The sequence below is a fragment of the Daphnia pulicaria genome, chromosome 4 (assembly GCF_021234035.1).
Source record: "Daphnia pulicaria isolate SC F1-1A chromosome 4, SC_F0-13Bv2, whole genome shotgun sequence".
Lineage (NCBI taxonomy): Eukaryota > Metazoa > Arthropoda > Branchiopoda > Diplostraca > Daphniidae > Daphnia > Daphnia pulicaria.
The window spans coordinates 5,997,418-6,017,449 of NC_060916.1; the positions used below are offsets into that span (position 1 = coordinate 5,997,418).

General features: G+C 37.1%; 6 protein-coding genes and 1 non-coding gene across 7 annotated transcripts; 4 read left to right on the forward strand and 3 right to left on the reverse strand.

Moving 5' to 3' along the window:
- The first annotated feature begins 121 nt into the window (after positions 1-121).
- LOC124337477 lies at positions 122-1,217 on the forward strand. Its single transcript, XM_046791479.1, has 3 exons — positions 122-710; positions 782-896; positions 988-1,217. The coding sequence occupies exons 1-3, from the start codon at positions 328-330 to the stop codon at positions 1,072-1,074; spliced, it is 585 nt and encodes a 194-aa protein (XP_046647435.1). The 5' UTR covers positions 122-327; the 3' UTR covers positions 1,075-1,217.
- LOC124337472 (uncharacterized protein CG5098-like) lies at positions 1,065-3,495 on the reverse strand. The gene is made up of 6 exons (XM_046791472.1): positions 3,136-3,495; positions 2,812-3,060; positions 2,186-2,738; positions 1,891-2,112; positions 1,471-1,830; positions 1,065-1,406 (listed from the first exon to the last, which is right to left on the reverse strand). Exons 2-6 carry the CDS (start codon positions 3,030-3,032, stop codon positions 1,242-1,244), a joined length of 1,521 nt encoding a protein of 506 aa, XP_046647428.1. The 5' UTR covers positions 3,033-3,060; positions 3,136-3,495; the 3' UTR covers positions 1,065-1,241.
- Positions 3,496-3,814: 319 nt separating this feature from the next.
- LOC124338052 (Golgi to ER traffic protein 4 homolog) lies at positions 3,815-5,285 on the forward strand. Its single transcript, XM_046792092.1, has 7 exons — positions 3,815-3,971; positions 4,047-4,369; positions 4,429-4,582; positions 4,648-4,773; positions 4,840-4,936; positions 5,000-5,051; positions 5,115-5,285. Exons 1-7 carry the CDS (start codon positions 3,853-3,855, stop codon positions 5,207-5,209), a joined length of 966 nt encoding a protein of 321 aa, XP_046648048.1. The 5' UTR covers positions 3,815-3,852; the 3' UTR covers positions 5,210-5,285.
- LOC124338048 (serine hydroxymethyltransferase-like) lies at positions 5,265-7,365 on the reverse strand. Its single transcript, XM_046792090.1, has 7 exons — positions 7,197-7,365; positions 6,881-7,131; positions 6,647-6,822; positions 6,405-6,587; positions 5,972-6,345; positions 5,720-5,894; positions 5,265-5,632 (listed from the first exon to the last, which is right to left on the reverse strand). Exons 2-7 carry the CDS (start codon positions 7,096-7,098, stop codon positions 5,352-5,354), a joined length of 1,407 nt encoding a protein of 468 aa, XP_046648046.1. The 5' UTR covers positions 7,099-7,131; positions 7,197-7,365; the 3' UTR covers positions 5,265-5,351.
- Positions 7,366-7,636: 271 nt separating this feature from the next.
- LOC124338049 (inorganic pyrophosphatase-like) lies at positions 7,637-13,856 on the forward strand. The gene is made up of 12 exons (XM_046792091.1): positions 7,637-7,845; positions 8,235-8,350; positions 8,418-8,537; positions 8,596-8,746; positions 8,805-8,867; positions 8,930-8,980; positions 9,041-9,203; positions 9,271-9,380; positions 9,442-12,791; positions 12,884-12,980; positions 13,163-13,355; positions 13,566-13,856. The coding sequence occupies exons 1-9, from the start codon at positions 7,641-7,643 to the stop codon at positions 9,474-9,476; spliced, it is 1,014 nt and encodes a 337-aa protein (XP_046648047.1). The 5' UTR covers positions 7,637-7,640; the 3' UTR covers positions 9,477-12,791; positions 12,884-12,980; positions 13,163-13,355; positions 13,566-13,856.
- Positions 13,857-17,554: 3,698 nt separating this feature from the next.
- Positions 17,555-18,683, forward strand: LOC124335768. The gene is made up of 2 exons (XM_046789215.1): positions 17,555-17,893; positions 18,063-18,683. Exon 2 carries the CDS (start codon positions 18,064-18,066, stop codon positions 18,601-18,603), a length of 540 nt encoding a protein of 179 aa, XP_046645171.1. The 5' UTR covers positions 17,555-17,893; position 18,063; the 3' UTR covers positions 18,604-18,683.
- A 530-nt stretch (positions 18,684-19,213) lies between these two features.
- On the reverse strand, positions 19,214-19,295 carry Trnas-cga. The gene has a single exon. It is a non-coding gene; the product is annotated as a tRNA-Ser (tRNA).
- Positions 19,296-20,032: the final 737 nt, after the last annotated feature.

Below are 20,032 nucleotides of genomic sequence, written 5' to 3' on the forward strand. Positions count from 1 at the left end.
AATCTACTAAGTGTTAACTAATCATATTTTGAGAACCGTTTAAAATGATTTAATCTGTTTAAATTCTGAAAAGTAAAATTACAAACACAGAATGGCAATGGTGTAGCGAACTCAAACTTAGGAACAGTAGTGAGCTGTCATTTAAATGTCAAAGCTAAAAGTGTAACCGTGGTGTAACTTTTCATCCTAAATTTAAGCCTACAGGCTGTTATTTCGAAGCGCTAGTTTAATTTATGTGTTGAAATATTGAAGTAGGCTGTGGTGTAGATCACACATCCAACTTGTGCTTAAATCAACATTCTAAAATTCGCTGGCGAGGATAAAATAATGACTTTTTATTCAGATAAAGTAGAGAATTTTTTGGCTGGAGCTTCAATAAACTATGATCATTCAGGATATGAAGCAACAACAACAATGTTCTCTGCTGCTGACCAGTCATCAACTAGTGGGTCAAAAATCAGCCATGTAACTCTTACAAATTCTGACCCATTGTTTTCATCCCTTCGTGAATGGCTTGATTGTCGGTCACAATGTTTGCCTGATGAGGAAGTACTTAATGAATCAAATGGTCTAATTGATGCTGGGCTGCAGTTTGTTGAGATGGCAGCAAGTGCATTAGAAACAGTGGTTCAAAACAAAGAAGATTTGAGACACTGCTTCAAAGTACCTCTCACTGCAAATGTCTTACCTCTACATTATAATCAACATAAGTATGCAGCTTTTTGAAATAACATAATTTTAGCAGAAGAACTAATATTTTTTACTGACTGGATGCATAAAGGAATTTCATAGACATGGTCCAGTGTTTAGGTGAAGTAGGTAACAAATATGAAGATTACTCAATGATCTCTACTGATAAAGTGGTTTCAAGTGTACATCAATTTCTGGACAAACTGGTAATAATTGAAGCTTCAGTAAAGCTTTCAGTAATATAAAAATAGCAATCCATTTGTTTAACCAGGAATATTTTTTACCACCCAATTTTAGGAAAGTGCAGAGAAAAAGGTTGTGGATGTGCAAAAAATTTCCATTATTACAGCTGCAGATATTGAAGAAGTCAGAAATAAATTTTAGACAAAATTACGACATGTTTATTGAAACTGTACAATATTGAGAGGTGAAATTGACAGTGACAATATTTTTGAAAATGTTTCTTGTCTCTGTGTACATTTCTCCATTCCTGTAATTTGGGAAGTAATGAAAAAAAAGCTTGTTCATAAAAACATACTTTTCTTATTAAACTAAGTAACAGCGACTTGGTCAAGATGAGTTGGACACAGCGCCATGAACGTTTCTTCTTGCAGTAGCCACCCATGAGTAACGGCGCAAGGGAAATGCGTCCTCAGCCCACACCCTCTACTGCGACAGAAAATGTGTCCACCTCTCTTTTTGCAATATTCACAAATCTTTTAATAAAAAAAAGGGGGTTATTAATATGAACTTCATAAATTTAAATTTGCTAATTATTACCACTTGTTGCGAGTCTGAAACAGCTTCATCAAGACCGACGAGTCGAGGAGGTACCAAACAAACGCCAGGAGCCCAAATAAGACAGCTTTCGTGGAACCATACTTCTACTTTCTCATCGGTTGGATCAAGAGGGAAAATCCCAACAGGGATTTCAGATGTAACCCTTGCAGATGATTCATCACCTGATGGCATCGTTTGGACTGTTATTTCATCTTTTACGAGGCTTTTCTTTTTGGGCGATTTCTTTGTTTTCTTCGAATTTGTACGAACGGAAGAATCGGGCTCAGCAACAGTTCCAGAGTCACAATGGCTAAGAGAATCAGGATTCCGTTTAGAAAACCAAATTGGTTCAGCAGGGACCTATAATTTCAAATTATTATATGATGACAGTAGATAATTGAAACCTTTTAAAAATCTTGCCTGACTAATGTAGTAAGGGCCATAGAGATCGCCTAAGCATTGTGTGTGGGTGAACAGTTGACAAAACACACAAACCCATGTCGCATCGCGATTGTGTGTGTCGTATCTATCTGATAACGTACTTGTAAACCCAACTTTCGCAACTTTATTGCGATGTTCTTCGTTAATGTATTGAGCTGCTTTGGTCAGTTTGGTTGATGCTTTACCGTCGTTTTCGTCCTCCTATGGCCGATTGATAAAATTAGTATATGAATGAAGAACGAAAATTTAAATATTTATATAGATATGGCCTTACTTTAACATGGCCATTCACGATTTTTACAACATTAGGAACATTCCAAGATCCTTCAACATGTATATAAGGGCAACGTTGTTCAACGGTTTTATTTTTTTTAAGTTCTTGGTCAGTAGATTTGAGTTTTTTATCTTTTCCTTTGTTGCTAAGAGATTGTTTGATTTTTGTCCCTCCAAGCCGGGGATCTATTTGGAAATCATCATCATCTTTGGCAAAAGATTTTTTTTTTACATTTTTTCTTTTCTTCAAAGATTTTTTCCCTTGCTGGGTAGCATTTTTCTTCTTCCCTTTAGGCTCAGCATTGACAACCATTTGAGTTTGAGTCTCTTTCTTCACTTCTTGGTCAATAGGGGAAACATCCTGAAATAACTCCTTTTTCACAAAAGATTCATCAACATCACTTGGTTGACCAACTGGTTGACAAGGTTCTGCAAATGTAGGTTCTTTCACATTTTTTAGTGGAGAAACTTTAGCAGGACTTCGCTTCCTTTTTCCTCCAGCAGAAGAATTCTCCATTAAATCCACAACAGATTTGGCTAAATTTTGAACATCTCTAAATGAAAGAACAAAGCAAACATTAATATGCAATACAGACCAAAATAATGTGCATGCAACTTGTGTTATACCCGTCTAGACTACCAAGTCTTCTATGAATGGCATCAGTTTCTGTTGTTCCAGTGAATCCATTTACCTTTTCACTTGGTTTAGAAAGATCTAATACTTGGTTGTGTGGTTCTACTTCAATTCCTGTTGTGACCTTGGGCTGAATCTGCCTTTTATTGGGTGACACTACTGAAGCAACTTCAACTCCATGATTTAGAGGGTATGGTTTTTCTTTCACTCTCATCCTTGGCACAAAAAATCCTACTTAACAACTATAAATACGACAATGAAATGAAAATTATATGGCCGCCATTAGATGAAGAATATGGAAATAAATTAGCACGTACCAAATTGAATCATGGAGATGAAAGTGGTCCGCTAACACAATTTTTTTATTTATTGATTTTTCTACAACCAGTAGACAGAAACTATAAAACAAAATAAGTGTTTGAATTAGGTTTTTTTCCCCAATCACACTTAGAAAACACGCGATTTCTTCTTCTTTGAAGCAGCTATTCTAATGGACATGATGAGATGCTAAATTTAAAAAAAAGCTTTTTTCATATCTTGATAAATGAAGCGTGGTGACGAAATAAAAATTCAATTATTAAAAAAAGCCTTTGCTGTTGTTTTAAAACTTTAATTTGTTGTAATTTAGTTTTTTTAAATATTTCTTACGAATATGGCTATGCTGCTTATATAGACAAATATAGACTGGTTTCAAACCACTTGAACTACAAGTCTCAACTGTGTCGACACCTTGAAGTTCAACGCCATCTGATGGTGCCTAGTATGGTTTTATACAAAGTGCTTTGAAAACCTACAGATACATACGTTTGATATTGAAATGTGAAATTTTAAGTATCGAAAAAGTGAAGTTCATGTTCAATGATGTCATAATGTTGATTTTAGTCGTTACTTTGTAACAGAAACCTCAGAAACCATGTAAACGAAGTTTCTAAATTAAAGATTACACCTCAGGTGGCGTCTGTTGTCAGTATGTAGTTTCCTATCTAGTATATTTCTGGCTCCTAAACGAATAAACGAAAAATAATAAAACAAAGATGGCAGGCATCGTGCGTGCCGGGCCTGGCGCCGAAAGAGTATTACAAAAATTAAGAAAATCAATCGAAGATGGAAATTACTATGAGGCCCATCAAATGTATCGGACGCTGTATTTCAGGTTGAATTTCAATTAATTGAAAATTTGTGAAGACAAATATTTTGAATGCTCTTATCTCATTACTGTCGCATATAGGTACATGGGCCAAGAAAAATACGAAAGTCTACTCAAACTCTTGTATGACGGCTCAGTGTTATTGTTTCAACATCAACAACATTCAAGTGGAGCAGATTTGGCTAAGCTCTATGTGGAAGTGTTGCAAAAAGCAAAAATGAATGTCAGAAAGGATATCATCAATAACTTGGCTGACATGATGTCAAAAATACCTGCAGCTGCACCAGAAAGACAAGCTTTTCTTATGTCAGCACTAAGCTGGTCCCAGAGTGAAAATCCAGAATCCAAGAAATTTGAAGGACATCCCCAGCTTCATCAAATGGTTGCAAATATTTATTGGAGAGGTAAATTATAGTTAACTGAAAAGATAGAAAAGTAGCCTTTTATCATCATTACATTGCAGAAACCAACTATCATATGGCTAGATATCACTTCATCAGATCAGATGATATGCAAAATTTGGGGTCCATGTTAGTTGAAATCCAAGTTGATGTTGGTTATCCATCTGAAATTGATCTATTTGTAACACAGGCAGTTCTGCAAATTCTTTGTATAAGGTATAATCATTGAATTCATTTTTTTTACTAACATTTTAAATTATAACCATTATTTATTTATATAGGAACCTTTCTTTTGCAAATTCTCTTTTTGATAATTACTTGGAGTGTCACCCTCTACTGGAAAATGAGCCACCTTTCAAGTATCCCTTGCTTAACTTCACATGGATGTTGTTGCTTACTATCCAAAGGTATGGTTTTAACTTTTAGGATGACTATTTTGGTGATTTATTTACCTCTTGTTTATGTTGATATAGTACTAAGATATCATCCTATGCAATACTTTGTGAGTATTACCAACCGAGCCTTAAACGCGATCCTTCCTACAAAGATTATCTCGACAGAATCGGACAGGTAATATAAGTTTGAATATCGCCAATAATATTTTATTTTCTAATGTGGTGCATCACAATGTAGATTTATTTTGGGTTGCCTCCTCCCAGAGGGATGCCCAACCAAGGGATGTTTGGTAATAAGGCAATTTATATGTCTCATTCATTTCATTTAACAAATTATATTTTCTTATTATTAGGAAATCTTATTCAGTCACTGATAGGAAGTTTGGATGACTCTGATTCTGAAGATAATACTGCAAGGTCAAATCTTCATGCTTCAGACCTGGATTGAGGTTCTATGTTGTTATTACAATGTCAAGTGTTGTTGGATATTTGAGGGATAATAATTACAGAATATGTAATGTTTATTTATTTCTGATGCCCAACAAAGAGATAGAACAAAAAGTGAAGTAAATATGCTTTGCAAAGCTTAATTAAAATTCATAACCAGGCATAGGGAAATTAAGCGCAAAAGATTCAACTTCAGTTCTCAGTTGCACGACCTTGGTACTCACATTTGAATCTTCAACCAAAACACGCTTAAAATCAACAAGTTTAGGACCAGAAATTGCGGATACTTCCAAAGCTAATTGTAACCCCTTATTGATAAATTCAACAACCCGCTTGATATCGGCTTCAAGAAGCCCACGAGTTGTAAGTGCAGGTGTTCCCAGGCGAATTCCACTCGGGTTTAAAGCACTTTTATCGCCAGGAACTGTTAGGGAAAAATATAATTCTTAACATCGATTGTTCGAAAAGTCCTAATAACAAATTCACTATGTACACGGCACAAAGAACTTACCCGTATTTTTGTTGCAAGCAATTCCAATTTCCTCCAAAATTTTTTCACCCTTAGAACCAGTCAGTCCGACACTACGCAAATCAACCAAAATCAAATGGTTGTCTGTACCGTCAGTAACAATCTTGTAGCCATGCTCCTGCAGTCCCCGGCAAAGTTCTTGCGCATTTTTTACTACCTACAGAACACAAAAAGAATGTTTCGAATAACTATGAAAGAGGGATTTTTTTTTTTAATTTTCAAAAATGAAAATACCTGTTCTTGATAGGATTTAAACTCTTCCGTTTTAGCATGCTTCATAGCAATGGCAATGGCAGCAATCGCATGATTATGCGGCCCACCTTGTAGACCAGGGAATACAGCTTGATTGATACGATTTTCAAAATCGTAAGAAACGCCAGGAGCACTGGTTGGACCTCGTCGGAAAAATATTACTCCAGCTCTTGGTCCACGGAGCGTTTTGTGAGTTGTCGTGGTTACAATATCACAATACGGGAATGGCGAAGGGGCTACACCTGCAGCCACCAGACCACTTACATGAGCCATGTCAGCCATCAAATAGGCACCGACGTCATCAGCAATTGCACGAAATTTGGCGTAATCCAAATTACGCGAGTAACAACTGATTCCTAAAATACGAAACATTTTCAAATTGCGTACTGGAATAGGAAAAGTAATAATTAATTACCAGCAATGATCAGTTTAGGCTTAAATAACCTAGCAGTGACAGCTAGCTGCTCATAGTCTATTAAGCCAGTTTTAGGGTCAGATTTATAAGGCATTGATTCAAAAAAGATTGAGGTGGCAGATATCTTTTTGGTTGCAGTAAAAAAACCATGTGTGAGATGCCCACCATCAGGTAGATCCAAACCTAATAAAAAAAATTACTTTTCAAATCACACCATTACTAAAGTTTGATATTTGATGTACCCATAATGCGACCATGAGGCTCTACAATTCCAGTGTAGACAGCAAAATTGGCAGGTGATCCAGAATAAGGCTGAACATTGACACCCCACTGAGCTGCATCCAGGCCATAGGCTTCCAAGCACCTTTTTTGGCACATAATTTCAATCTGGTCAATGAATTCATTGCCACCATAATATCTGTAGAGGTTCAAAAAATGAAAACAAATAAGTTAAAAATTTAGGGATGAAAAATCACCTTGTTCCTGGCAATCCCTCAGAATATTTGTTATGTAAACAGCTACTAAGTGCTTGCAAGACTGCTTTGGACGTAAAATTTTCTGAGGCAATCATTTCAAGGCCTTTGCTCTGGCGATTTTTTTCTTTAGTAATTAATTCAAAGATTTCTGGATCAGCAACATCCAGAGTCTCATTTAACTTCTTGACCATTTCTTCTTTGTTCACACTTTGGCTCATTTTGGTTTTTTTCAACTAAGGTTTCCTGAATGCCTGTAATACAAAATAATCTAGTTATTAAAGGATTTTATACAGATAGTAAACATAATAATATTTACGATAGAGAGGAAAGAAGCGATTCAGTCGCAATATTTGAATATTAGAAAAGGTGTTTTAAGAATTTGAATGAAGACTGCTATTCGCGACGATCTCCGGGCTTAAAAAGAATGAATTCGTGTTGTGACTCGAGATTTATATGAGCCGGGGAAGCAGACTAGCCTTGCGTTACGTCGTCACATCTCACATGTTATTATTTTATTTGAGATGAGATCCCTCTAGCGACCGAGTAGGTAGCAGATGTTAGTAAAAACTTGAATTTAAATTTAAATAAGGTTTTATTATTTTTATTTTTAACGTTGACAGTTATTCTTTATCACAAAACAACTAAAATATTTGTTCGTTACTTTTTTAAGTAGATTTGAGCCTCAATATAAATTAGATAAACAAGACGATGATAAGAAACAAGAAGCAACGCTGCATTTTGCATGGCTGACGAAAAAAGAATGTTATCAACGTTCAACCGGCTTACTCTTGTTGCACGTCATCTGAGTCCGAACGGACTGAGTCGTTCACCAGCAGCTTTAATTAGCACACGTAGGTGCCAATCGTCATTTGCTACACAAAATCTAACTTCAAATCATCGTCGAAATATGTATCGTATCGAAGAAAGAGGAGCTCCCAACACCTTGGAACACCGAGTGTATTTCCGTGAGTTTGCATATATATTATTATCTAACATTACTTTCTCGTGTATCTCGGTCAAGATAGCCTATTTAAGTGATTGGAACTTTCTAGAATTTTTCATAAATGATCTACACATTACATTTTAGAATTATATTAATGTGAGAATTTGTTCAAAGCTTGTTTGATAAATGTTTACATGAATATTCATTTATTAGATTTTTAATTTATTTAAAATAATGTTGATGTGTACTTGGGTTCACATGGTTCACATTGACCATATCTTGGCCTGTAACCCAAATACCCTTGTTTGTGTTTGAAATCCAAGAGGTTGGGTAGTCATGACAACAGTCCTAAGAGCTAGATTGCATGTCAGGTATAATTGAAAGTGTATACAACATCCTATTGCTTATTAGGAAATGAATTTGGACCCATCTCCCCTTTCCATGACATTCCTCTATTTGCCAATCATGAACAGAAGGTTTTCAACATGGTAGTGGAAGTACCACGCTGGACAAATGCTAAAATGGAGGTAAACTTGGTTTTCCCCTGTCATATTTCAAATAGCTTACCTTATCAATTTGTTGCATCCATATCAGATATGTAAGGAAGAGCCTCTTAATCCAATTAAGCAAGATGTAAAGAAAGGAAAATTAAGGTTTGTTGCCAACTGTTTCCCCCATCATGGCTACATCTGGAACTATGGAGCACTCCCTCAGGTATGCCACATCTGTAATACTGTAATTAAGGCTAGAAAATAATGAGAATTGTGTTTAGACTTGGGAAAATCCAAATATTGTGGATGAAAGAACTGGATGCAAGGGAGACAATGATCCTATTGACGTCTGCGAAATTGGACACAGGGTTGCTAAACGAGGAGACGTCATTCAAGTCAAAGTTTTGGGAACTATTGCATTGATTGATGAAGGTACGCGACTTTTACGTTATTGTCAGCTTATTTAATTTTATTCTTTTAACGGGTACAGGTGAAACGGATTGGAAGGTCATGGCAATTGACGTTAATGATCCTTTGGCTTCTCAGCTGAACAGTAAGCCGAAAAAATTATTTGACACACTTAATGATTCAATTTTTAAATGTATGTTTTTGTAGACATCGAAGACGTTGAGAAACATATGCCTGGTTTTATGAACGCCACTGTTGGTACTATTGAATAATTTTCCTACGATTTCCAACTATGTGCTGATCGCTATTATTATTTAGAGTGGTTCCGTATTTACAAGATCCCTGACGGAAAACCCCCTAACGAGTTTGCGTTCAATGGAGAGGCTAAGCCGCGTGAATTTGCTTTAGAAGTGATTGAAGAGACTCACGAACATTGGAAGAAGATGGTTGCCGGTCAAGTTGACTGCCATGGGGTTAATAGGTAATAACGCTTAATTGAAAAATCAATTGATTTTCTTTTGCCAATGATTTTTTTTAAATTTTTGCAGTACCTGCGTAAGTGCCGAGGGTGCTCCATGCAAAGTTTCTATTTCCGAAGCACAGGAAATTGTTAAGAAGTGTCCGGAACTGTCAGATGGACCCATTATCGAAAACGAAGGTATACTCAATTGGCGTAATTGTTTTCTAAGCATGTGGAAATAACATTTTATTTTTTGTAGTGGACAAATGGCATTATTCCCACCTGCAAAAGTAGGAAATCCCCGCGCCAACACTAACTGGGAAAAGATAATCTGCTTATAAGGTTTAGTGATCCCGTTGCAGATATCGATAATATATTCCAAGTTATTTGAGACCATATAGAATTTTCCATTTCATTGCAGTTGCCTTTCTTCTTCTTTTTTTTTTTTTGCAAATAGGGAATGCAATTAATTTTGTCTTCGAAAGACATGTTATAACAAAAGCTGGAGAGATTTGAAAAGATTGATTTCTTTCTGAGATCAGTTTTCCACGAAAAGGGAACACAAAGCTTGACGGTGATGAAAAGGAAATTGTCGATTCTATGGATAGGCGTTCTTAACTTTTGTCATAAACATTGGGGTTCATTCACTTGCAAAATGACCCTGGAAACCATTAAGATGTTTTTCCCTGTTAACATTGCCTGTAAAGGGCTGTCTTGTTTTCGTGTGGGTAGGGGGCAGGTTTGGGACAGGTGCTTCGAGGATTCAGAGGGTGAAGAAGAGGGGAGCGATTATTAGTCATCGACAAAGAAAAAGTCCAAAGTTTTTCAAAAATCTTGTAGAATTTTTTTTGTTTTGGAAGAAGAGACAAGTCAACAAGGTTTTTTTTAAAAAAGCTAAAGGCGATAGTTTTGACCCCGTTTTCTCATCTTGTCTGAATGTTTAAGGGTAAAAAGGTAATCACAAATTTCCCGTTATTTCTTATTTTTACTCCCCCTCACTGTTTCTGCCTATTTCAATTTTAAATCGTTTTTTGACCACATGTTCCTAGACTAGACTGCTTCACAATTTCTATTATTATTCAGAATTGTCTTGTGCGTGAGTTATTTTCAAGTAAAAACAAAAGCAATAATTAGAAATCAAAACCGCAAGTTTGATCAAGACTTTGATAACACGAGACTGAAGGCTAGAAATTCTGTTAAACCGGACGATCTTATTCTCCTTTGCTTTACTGTGTTTGCAGACTGCAAGTCTGCAAAATTAATTGAGGAATGTAGGTTAATAATAAAAGCCCCCCCCCCCCCAAAAAAAAAAATTTAATCTGGGCTTAGAGGAAGTTGATGAATAAATTCATAGAACGTGTTTAGATTTGGTTGGCAATCGCATAATGATGGATTACATAATATCTAGCTGGAAGAGGTGGAAGTTTTTTTTATTCTGAGCGGATTTGCCAACAGGTACTACTTTGCTATATACATTGTAAGAAATAAAACAGCACGCGACACGATTTGATAATCAAGACTTGTTTCAAATTCAAATGTGAAATAGACGCAATGAACCATTTTACAATGGTCGTCCATAGGGGCAATTCTTAAATAAATTCGTGTTTTAAAATGCTGCCGGTGTTGCTCTCCGTTTTTGTGCATGAAATTTGGCAACAGTTATTCAAGCAGAGTCCGGTTATACCGAGCTCTTCTTATCTTTCAACCATCATACTTGCCTAATAAGTCCAACATGATTTTTAAAAAACATTAGTTTTGCCGAGTCGGTGCTAACGCGTTTATGACTAATTTGGTCATGTTTTATCTCACTGTTAACTGATGATTTTCCCCGCAACCTGATTCTATTTGCCAGGTGGGTATTTCTAACGGGAAAGAATTCTTCTGATAACTACCGAATTTCCCAAAAATGAATTGTGTCGTGCTACTCAAAAGTGTCTCAACATGTTGTATAGTCTTCCTGTCAAAAATCAAGAATAAGGCTACACGCTTCATCAGTTTTAATTCAGATTACGTACGCAGCTGTTGCGTATTTGGCACCGTTTGATAAACCTACTATATTTTTATTCGTCCCGCATAAAATTATTAGTTTTGAACGACAACAGTTAGACGGAAACGGCATTTTCGCAAAAAATAAATAAATTATGCTGATGGATGGTTATGTCCGTGAGCTATATGCTGGCCATGAATTGAGTCATCGGAAAACCAGTCGGAGGTTTTTTCCCCCGGAACACGCAGGTACCGTCGCACCCCGCTAAGAGAACTAGCCGACCCGTTGCCCTATAAAAACGGCACAAAGAAAGGAGAAAGAAAAAAAGAAATTGCACAACGAGAGAATTGGAGTCAATAACCTTGAAAATATGCAAACACGCACGTTTTTCCTAACCGCTATTTCCCATCGGCACACATAAAGGAAATAACGATAAACAAAAGAAAAGAAAAGCTATAGCTTGATAAAGAAAAAGACAATGGAAGACACGTAGAACAACGTTCATATCATGACAGTCAAATTCGATGAAATATCTTTGAAATAGATTATATAAAACATGAAAATTGATTACATTTTGTGATCTCTTTTGGACAGAAAAGATTTCATCACACATTCAATTTATGCAGGTCACAGCATTGTGAGTGCATATAGGCTATCTTCAATATTCCGACGGTGACTTTTGAAAAGTCTTCCGGATTTCACAAGGGGAAACAAAAAATAAACACTTTTTCTATCGTTCGTTTCCTGGTGGTTTTGATATGCGCAGATGATGGTCGTCATGCTCTGAAAGCCCATTTGATATTGAAATCCGTTAGGTTATTTATCTGTTAACGTTGCCTCGTGAACCGGTACACGAGCGAAATTTATGATAGATTCCTATACACACAAGCTCGATTGATGTTTTTTAAAAAAACAAAAAGTCGATTTAGCTACTAGTTTAACATGTGATGGTGGAATACTACAACAAAGAGCAACCCCGCTGCTGCAATAGAGTTGACCTAGAAAGAAAAGAAAACCGAAACAAAAAATTACCCAGTGACCAGTTGGATGATAACCCACGCGTTTAGAAAACTCGCAAGATTTCCAAGCTACACATCCTGGTCCTGGTGTGTGCAGCAGCTAGCACACATAGTAGGCCTTACTCTATTTTCACTCTATACTTTCCATTTTGTGTGTTTTTATTTTCTCTTTCGTCTGATGTACGTGTAGAGAAAAGGAGAGGAGGCAGGCAGGCAGTCAGTCAGGCGGGCGTATACGGATATGACGAAATGAATTTGTGATGGCCCCACGATTCTTCTGGAATGAAAAAACCGTGTTTCCCCATTGGATACGAGGGTAAAATGTCCGACTTGAAGAAGAGGCAGAATAAATGTGTTGGCCGACAACAGGAAGGGAAATCAGGTCAGCAGCGCATCGAGGTGAAAGCGACTTGGGCTGCGCCAGGCGCTCTGCGGTTGGCCGCCTACCTTTTAAAAAGAAAGAGCTCCAGCATTTGGCGATTTGGAAGCGAGCTAAGTGCGTCAGTCGTCTCCAAACTCGTCTGCCGGTCGCACACACGCCACTGGATTTCGTTCGTCAATTCAACTTTTTTTCAACAGCAATCAGACAGCAAACCCGCAATCGTTAGTTATTTTTTCTTATACGCTCTTTCCCAAGAAAAGAGTCGAAATTTATTCATTATTTTTTTTGTTTTAAATACCTTTTCAATATTTAGATGAGAGGTTTCGGACTGTTGGCTATCATCTCCTGCGTTTGGATTCTCTTGGTCCTTCTCCTGTCAGTCGAGGCTGTACCGTTAGCTGGCAAAACAGGTACGATATAAAACGCATTTGAATTCATTCAGGTGAATCAATCTTACGTCGAATTCGTGCCCATCATTATTTGAATAATTATCTTGTTGGATGTTAAAGCATTTCGAACAGGCGCATTTATGGCACATATTTTATTACCGGTTTTGTTTTTCTTTTTCATTCTGGTGTGTTTCTACAAACAGGTGAAGATTCCGGCATGCCTACAGAGCCTGAGAAGATGGTTAACAAAACTACTTCCGTCTACGATTATGTCACTCCCGAGGTTATGTCGACTGTAGTCGGAGCTGCCTTGGGCGACCAAGACTGTCTCCGCTATTCGGCCTGCAAAGCCGGAAACTACGTAGCCGATGTTACCGGCAAGGAGATTGTTTTGATGTAAGACATTAATTTTTTTTTAAACAATACTTTCATTATATTTGTATTTTTTAAAAAAGGTTGTAGTCTATTTTTAGACTAAAATGCTTTTTTTAAAGATCCGGAACAATGAAAATTAGGGTCATCCACGTGTATACCTTCAAAAGAATTGTGTACTTAAATCTTTTTTTTTCTTTCTTTCTTTTTTTGTCCATTGTTAATGCCCTACAGGGTTCTGGACCGTTGGGTTCCCAATAGCTGGCAAGGTACTTTGCGCGCCTTTAAGGAGGCAGCCACCTACAAGGATGACTGCAAGAAACAATTCCCCTGTTCCAACCCCCAGCAGGAATAGAGAGACACAGCGGGACGCGAGTCGTTTCCAGAAATTACAATTTTTTTTAACCCTCCTAATTTAATGACCATAATTTTATTATTAACGGATGCCTTGTTTTATTTGTCGGAAGGTCGTTGATCGACCATTTCCATCAACAGAAAAATAAAAAGCTGTATTTTGTTCCCTTATTTGAATACGAGTTGTCGTTAAAAGTTAATTATGCAGAAAACATTTTTAATGGTACTACACGTAATGATGTACATGTACACACGGTGCATTACTGGATAGGAGTGTACCATTATGGTGGTACCATGCCGTACCGCTGTTGGTTGGCGTGAAGGGCGTGAAAAATGTGTTGAGAAAATTGCGGCTCATCATTGACGTCCCGAGGTGGTCGACCCCGTTTAGGTCTTGCGAACCTTGGTGGCAAAGAGCCGGTAATTCCGATGGCGATGTACAAAAATGAATTCAAAACGGCGAATCCCATTATCAAGATGATACCCAAGAAAATGTTGAGCAATCGTCCCGGTTCAACGACACCGACTAGACGCGTCGGCTGCTGACGACTGGACCACAGTGACGTGCCGATTTGGACAGCAGGAGAAAGTCTCCCGGCCACTTCCGGCTGACTGGAGATTACATTTTCTACTAGTTCACGTTTAGATGATGCAACGGCCGTAAAAAGCACCAGCACCAAACAAAGTTGACTTGACACTAAATGACTGGAACGCATCGTGTGAATGATGAGAATGTGAGATGTTGGCCTTCAGCTCTATGCCCATCGGTGACTTTATATTTATAGCAGGCGAAACTTGGCAACTAGGCCCATAATTACTTAATTAGGTAAGGCCTGTACGTCGAATAATATTCGCTGCGCCAATTATTTATAATTTTGATAAAAGAGAAGTGTTTAGCTCGCGAATATTCAATAGAAAATTGGATAACGGATCAACACTATTGGCGCTACTTGTAACCTTCATGCATAACAGTAGTTACGGGTGCATAAACGGCGGTATAACGTATATCAAGGTGAAGGAAAGGTCGTTCATTCACCTCATTCTCTCCGGAGATTACAAAAAAAAAATTACTGCATATAATATACCTCGAATTAGTCTTCCGCTGGTGCGTGTAAGAAAAAAAAAATCCCTGTGTTATGGATAATTGATATTGCATTTTTTAAAAATATGATTTCGAATAAGAATTTTTCGTGAGTGTACATTTTCTTTTGAAAAAATAAGACAAAAAAAGTAGAAGGAAATATAAGATGCCAAGTCTGTGCTAGATGTACATACCACACGACAAGATCTCCCGAAAGCGATGAAACAAATATTGAACAGGTTCTTGTTTCCTTATTTACGCTTGAACGACGACTTTACAGACTGCTGGATACTTCCCCTCCCCCCTTTTTTTTGCTGCGTCTTTTGATATGTTGTACGAAGAAAGTAGGTCAACTTGGGTCAAGAGTTTTCTTGGCAAACCGGTTTGAATAGTTCAAGAGAATGTTGTACTGATCAAACAGCGTCGAACGCTTTCAGGTTTATCGGTAGTTCGTCTGGAGAAATAGAAAAATTGAACGAGGTTTTTTAGGTAGGTGACAAGAACCGAATGAAAAATAGAAATTTGTATGTCACGTTGTCTTTAACCCTTTTTTTTTTCTTTAAATTTCCATATGCGTCGCCATCGAATTGATTAGACTGAAGTACAGAAAAATTTGTTTGTAACATTTTGATTTTTTGAACTGATTCGGTTTTTTTCACAAGAATCTTATAGGACCTGAATATGATGCATATTCATCTCATTCTTTTGCTTCAAAAATAACTCCTTTGTCGAACAGCGTTTTTGAATTTGTTCACGTTCAAATCTGGAATGCTATACTTATTACGGCGCTCTCCTTTCGGTAATTTCAAAAATTGCACCGTGTGAAAATCGCAGTTAGCAATTCTTACTTCCGCCGCATTTTCCACCGGCCGATCAACGGTTCTTGTACACTTATTCAACATCATTATGGTTACATTGCTCGACTAGATATACGTAAGCTTTAAGGCAACAATTTTACAAGGTTTTACTGAAATATGTAATGCGATTTTGAGTTAACCCAGATTCCGGTATTCTGATCATAGAACCGAAGCAATCTATATGATTATTATTAATCTTAGATTTCTGTAACATGCCGTTTGTATTTACCCCGTAGGGCAGCGTTCCGTCGGCCATCAGTCCTGATTCTTCTTATGGATATTTTTATCTTGACTTTTTGTTATTTCTGGCACAGCTGAGATATTGGTAAATATTGAACAGGTTTTGAAATGACTAGCAGCTCTTTCTTCGTGAATTGACTGTTTTTCAACGCTGCTATCAGACTTTTCCCTCTAGTTGAGTCATTTTGAAAAAATCTATAGTGGCAGCTTATGAAAGAAAAAAGAATGTTTATCTTATTATTTGGTAGTACTGCATTGAAACTTGTTCTACTAGAATACGTTGCTACGACGACCCTTCTATAGTAATATCTGCAAAATTAAAAAAAAGACAACAAAATCCAGCCATAAATGAAAATAAAAAAAAAAAATGCATAAGAAATAGCCAAGAAATATATATATTTAAAAATATATGCTGGAAGCCTCTAAACCGGTTCAAGTAAACCATGTCGGACTCCGTTGGTTATTAACTTGCCGACATTGGCAGAACTCGCTAAAATTCCTTGTGGGTGATTACAATGCAAAGTATTGCATTAACCACATAGTTCATCATAGATGATGTAGCGAATGGGAGAATGTCCCATCTTCATTACAACAACTGACGACGCCAAGCTAAAGTTTATACCTAAAACGTATGAATTATTTACTAACTAATTTGAGTAATAAGATCAGCGGTATTAAACAACCACGTTGCTGACGAAAATTGCTCTGTCGTCTCTACTCATTTGACAACTATAAAGGCCACTCTAGCATTAAATGACAGACAGTTTAACTCACCGAAATATACTGGTAATCGCCCAGTTGATACTTTAGTAATTAGTCTGTTAGACAAACTAGCTATATGCTTGCGGTAACAAAATAAAAATGTCTTTTTTGTCTTTCCTTGTGAAAAAAAAAAAATTCTTGGCGGATTCTACAACAGGATATAACCCGAGTAGCTTTTTTGATAGACAAGTGCCACTCTCCGGCTGTGGAATATTGCGCTTTTCGAGAAAATAAAAATAGACCGTGCGAGGGAAATAAGGTTGAATCCTTTTATTCCATTACTATTGTTAGTAGGCGATTCGTGCAGAATCTATGGCCATCGTAGTCGTCCAGCACATTACAAAAGAAACGCGGTCACCATGTGACAGCTAGTCGCTCGGTATGAGTCGCTTTTCACAAGTACATAACGGTGACAATATAAAATCCAAGTGTGGGAAAAAGTTTCCTCAACAGCATTAGATTCACAATGACTCGGTGAGCTTGCATAGTTTTTTTTCTTTTGTGAGAGTTGCTTTCTAAACCTGGATCTGGAAACATTAAACACCCATCATTTTTTGTTTATAGGATACAGCAAAGGCTTAAAAAAATACCCGAACATCTGCACACGACGTCGAAATCTTTCAGCGCGGAAGAACCAGCAGCTGTTCAAAATGAACGATAAAATTGAATCTACTTTCTATTTAGAGAGCATTTGTTACTATTATTTTAGTCATTTTAACTCAAGTTTAAATTCACTAATTTTAATGGCGTCGTACAGTTTAGTATAATGTTGCCCAAAGAATTAGCGCAGTAGTCTGGAGTCGTCTGGAGCAAGACGACTTAGGACACGTCCCAATGGATTCAAAGAGTTTCATATTTCCCAATTTTATACAGTAGAACTAGATTCGAGGTCTCATTGTTAACGAAGTGGGTCAGTAGGGTCAAATCTCGAGACTAAACGTCCAGTCGACCCAATGAACTAATCTTGATTTTATTTTGCATCCCATGTGATTCGGATAAATCGCACAGACGACACACAAAAATGGCAACAGAAAGAGAAAAGCGGATAAGAGTGGGCTAATGAGGCGATTCTCATATTAAAAAAAAAAAAAAAAAAACTGTCTTGGATCCCTATTGGTTGTAGAATTGACCTAAGGTCGATACGAGTTCAGTTTCAAATAAAAGGCAGTGACACTGCTTCATTCTACATCACAAACTCATCTATCACATCCAGCTTCAACAGCTTCCTACTACTACTTTCCGATCTCTCAAACTCTCCAACATTCAAAGTAAGGTCTAATTGAATTGTAATTTAATTTCTAAAAGAATAAGACTTTGAGTTGCTGCATTTCAAATTCTAGATCGTATGCATATTATTACCAGTAAAAATTATATAGTCAATATAAAGACATGAATTATAACGACGGCTAATTTTCTCTGTTTTTCATTTAATAATAGAATGGAATTTATTTTGACCACTGTTCTCAGCTTGGTTTTGGCAATTTCAATGACGCATGGAGCGGCAATTGCAGTCATAGGCTCTCCTACCGCAGTCGCCGCCTCATCTGGTCGGAATGTGATTACGACAACTGCCGGAGTAACGAATAGCAGAACCGGCAGACAGCAACAACAAGAGGAGCCACTTATGACAGCAAACGTTCTCGAAAGTAATAACGAGCCCATTTTCCGTACACAACCCGGCTTCCCAGCTGTCTTCCACCCCGGCAACGATTACCAACTCAAAACGTCGGGAAATTTCGCTATTGTCGACACCGGAGTCGTATTCTGGGGCATTGCTGGAATTCTAGGACTGGCCGTGGCCATTTGGATCGTCTCGCTGTTTTCCGGACTGGGATTCTTCAAAACCATCCTTACTGGATTCCATTCTGTCAAGGGGCGCGCCGATGAAATGGGCTTTAAAATGGACAGTCAAAAGCTCAACATGGTGGCTAATCAAGTATACAAGGCTATCGAATCGTATCGTGCTAAAAATCAATAATAATTCCTTGCTATGCCGAGTCATTTTGTAACTTAATGAAAATAATTTTAATATTACAATTTCTTTTTCCTTCAAATATTGATAGTACTTTGTTTTTTTTCGCGTCTAATCAAAAACTGTGCCATTGCCAATGGCTTTAGCACTTCTAATTAATGAAGAATTGATCTTGATTTAATCTGCGCAAATATAATGATCGCTTTGAAGAAAACCGGTATTATGAGATCATGGAAACACTCTAATCGAAAAATAATTCGACACTTGAACAAAAACTCACTGCTGGAAGGGGAGGAGTAGAAAACGGGGAAGCAGTACAATGTTATGTTTTTTGCGCTTGTCTTATTCAATAGCCTACATTTGAAAACTCTAATTACAAGAGCGCTTTAAATTTGAAATTAATGTATATCGTGCACAAAATCCCCTTCAGCCATCACAATCAATCAACTGTGTAAAAAAGGGTTATATGGCAGATATGTACTGTTGTAATTTTTTTTTCGGTCAAAGTTTACATAATTTTACTAGAAAAACTTCTGCTAACACCTTGCGAAAATCTGCACTTTTATAAATTCTTACAAATCTTTTAAAATCAAGAAAAAGTTGAAAAAATTTTGATCGCGGATGACAGGATTCGAACCTGTGCTCCAAGATGGAAACTGATTTCGAGTCAGTCGCCTTAACCACTCGGCCACATCCGCATACAATATGTTACCCCTGTAAATAATACAAAGCTACGAAGCGATCGAGAATTTTAACATTTTTTGCATGTAATCACAGTGTTGTTTTATTTTGCAAGTATTCAGATTGCCAGAGTGCATTTGTAGTCAAGCAAGGATTGAAAATAAAGCCATGTTAAGGATATCAAAATGTACAGAAAATATCAAGGTACCGGGAAACGGCGTGTGTCTGACCAGTTTAAGGAGTGTTTCTGGTAAAACTTGCTTTCTTTTACCGTTAGCACCCCACACTGCTGTCCAAAATACTCCTTTTGGTCTGTTTACATCCGGAGTGGATTTCTCTTTTCCTTGTTCCGTTTTCCCATGATTGGATTCTTCACTATCTAGTATTCCGACCTGAATGGTATACAAATTTACCCTTTAAGTAACTGGGTCAGTTCTGGGTTTTAAAATATTTGTTTTCAATCTTCGAGCGATTAGCCAGTCATTTTTCGTAGGGAAAGAATTCTTTATCTTGCAGATTTACCTCTGAACGTTTTCTTTGGAAAAATATTACATAACTTTCAATAAATCTGATCGCGTCACGTCACAAAGATTTTTCTAAACCAAGAAAGCAGTTTAAACAGGTAGGATGATAAAATAGAGCGAAACTCTGATAAAAACAGCTGTCACTGATCGGAAATGAAATACAAATTTCATCGTGACTCGGCATTTTTTTATTTTCAAGAACTAGCCCTTAGGCCATGGACCATGACGCA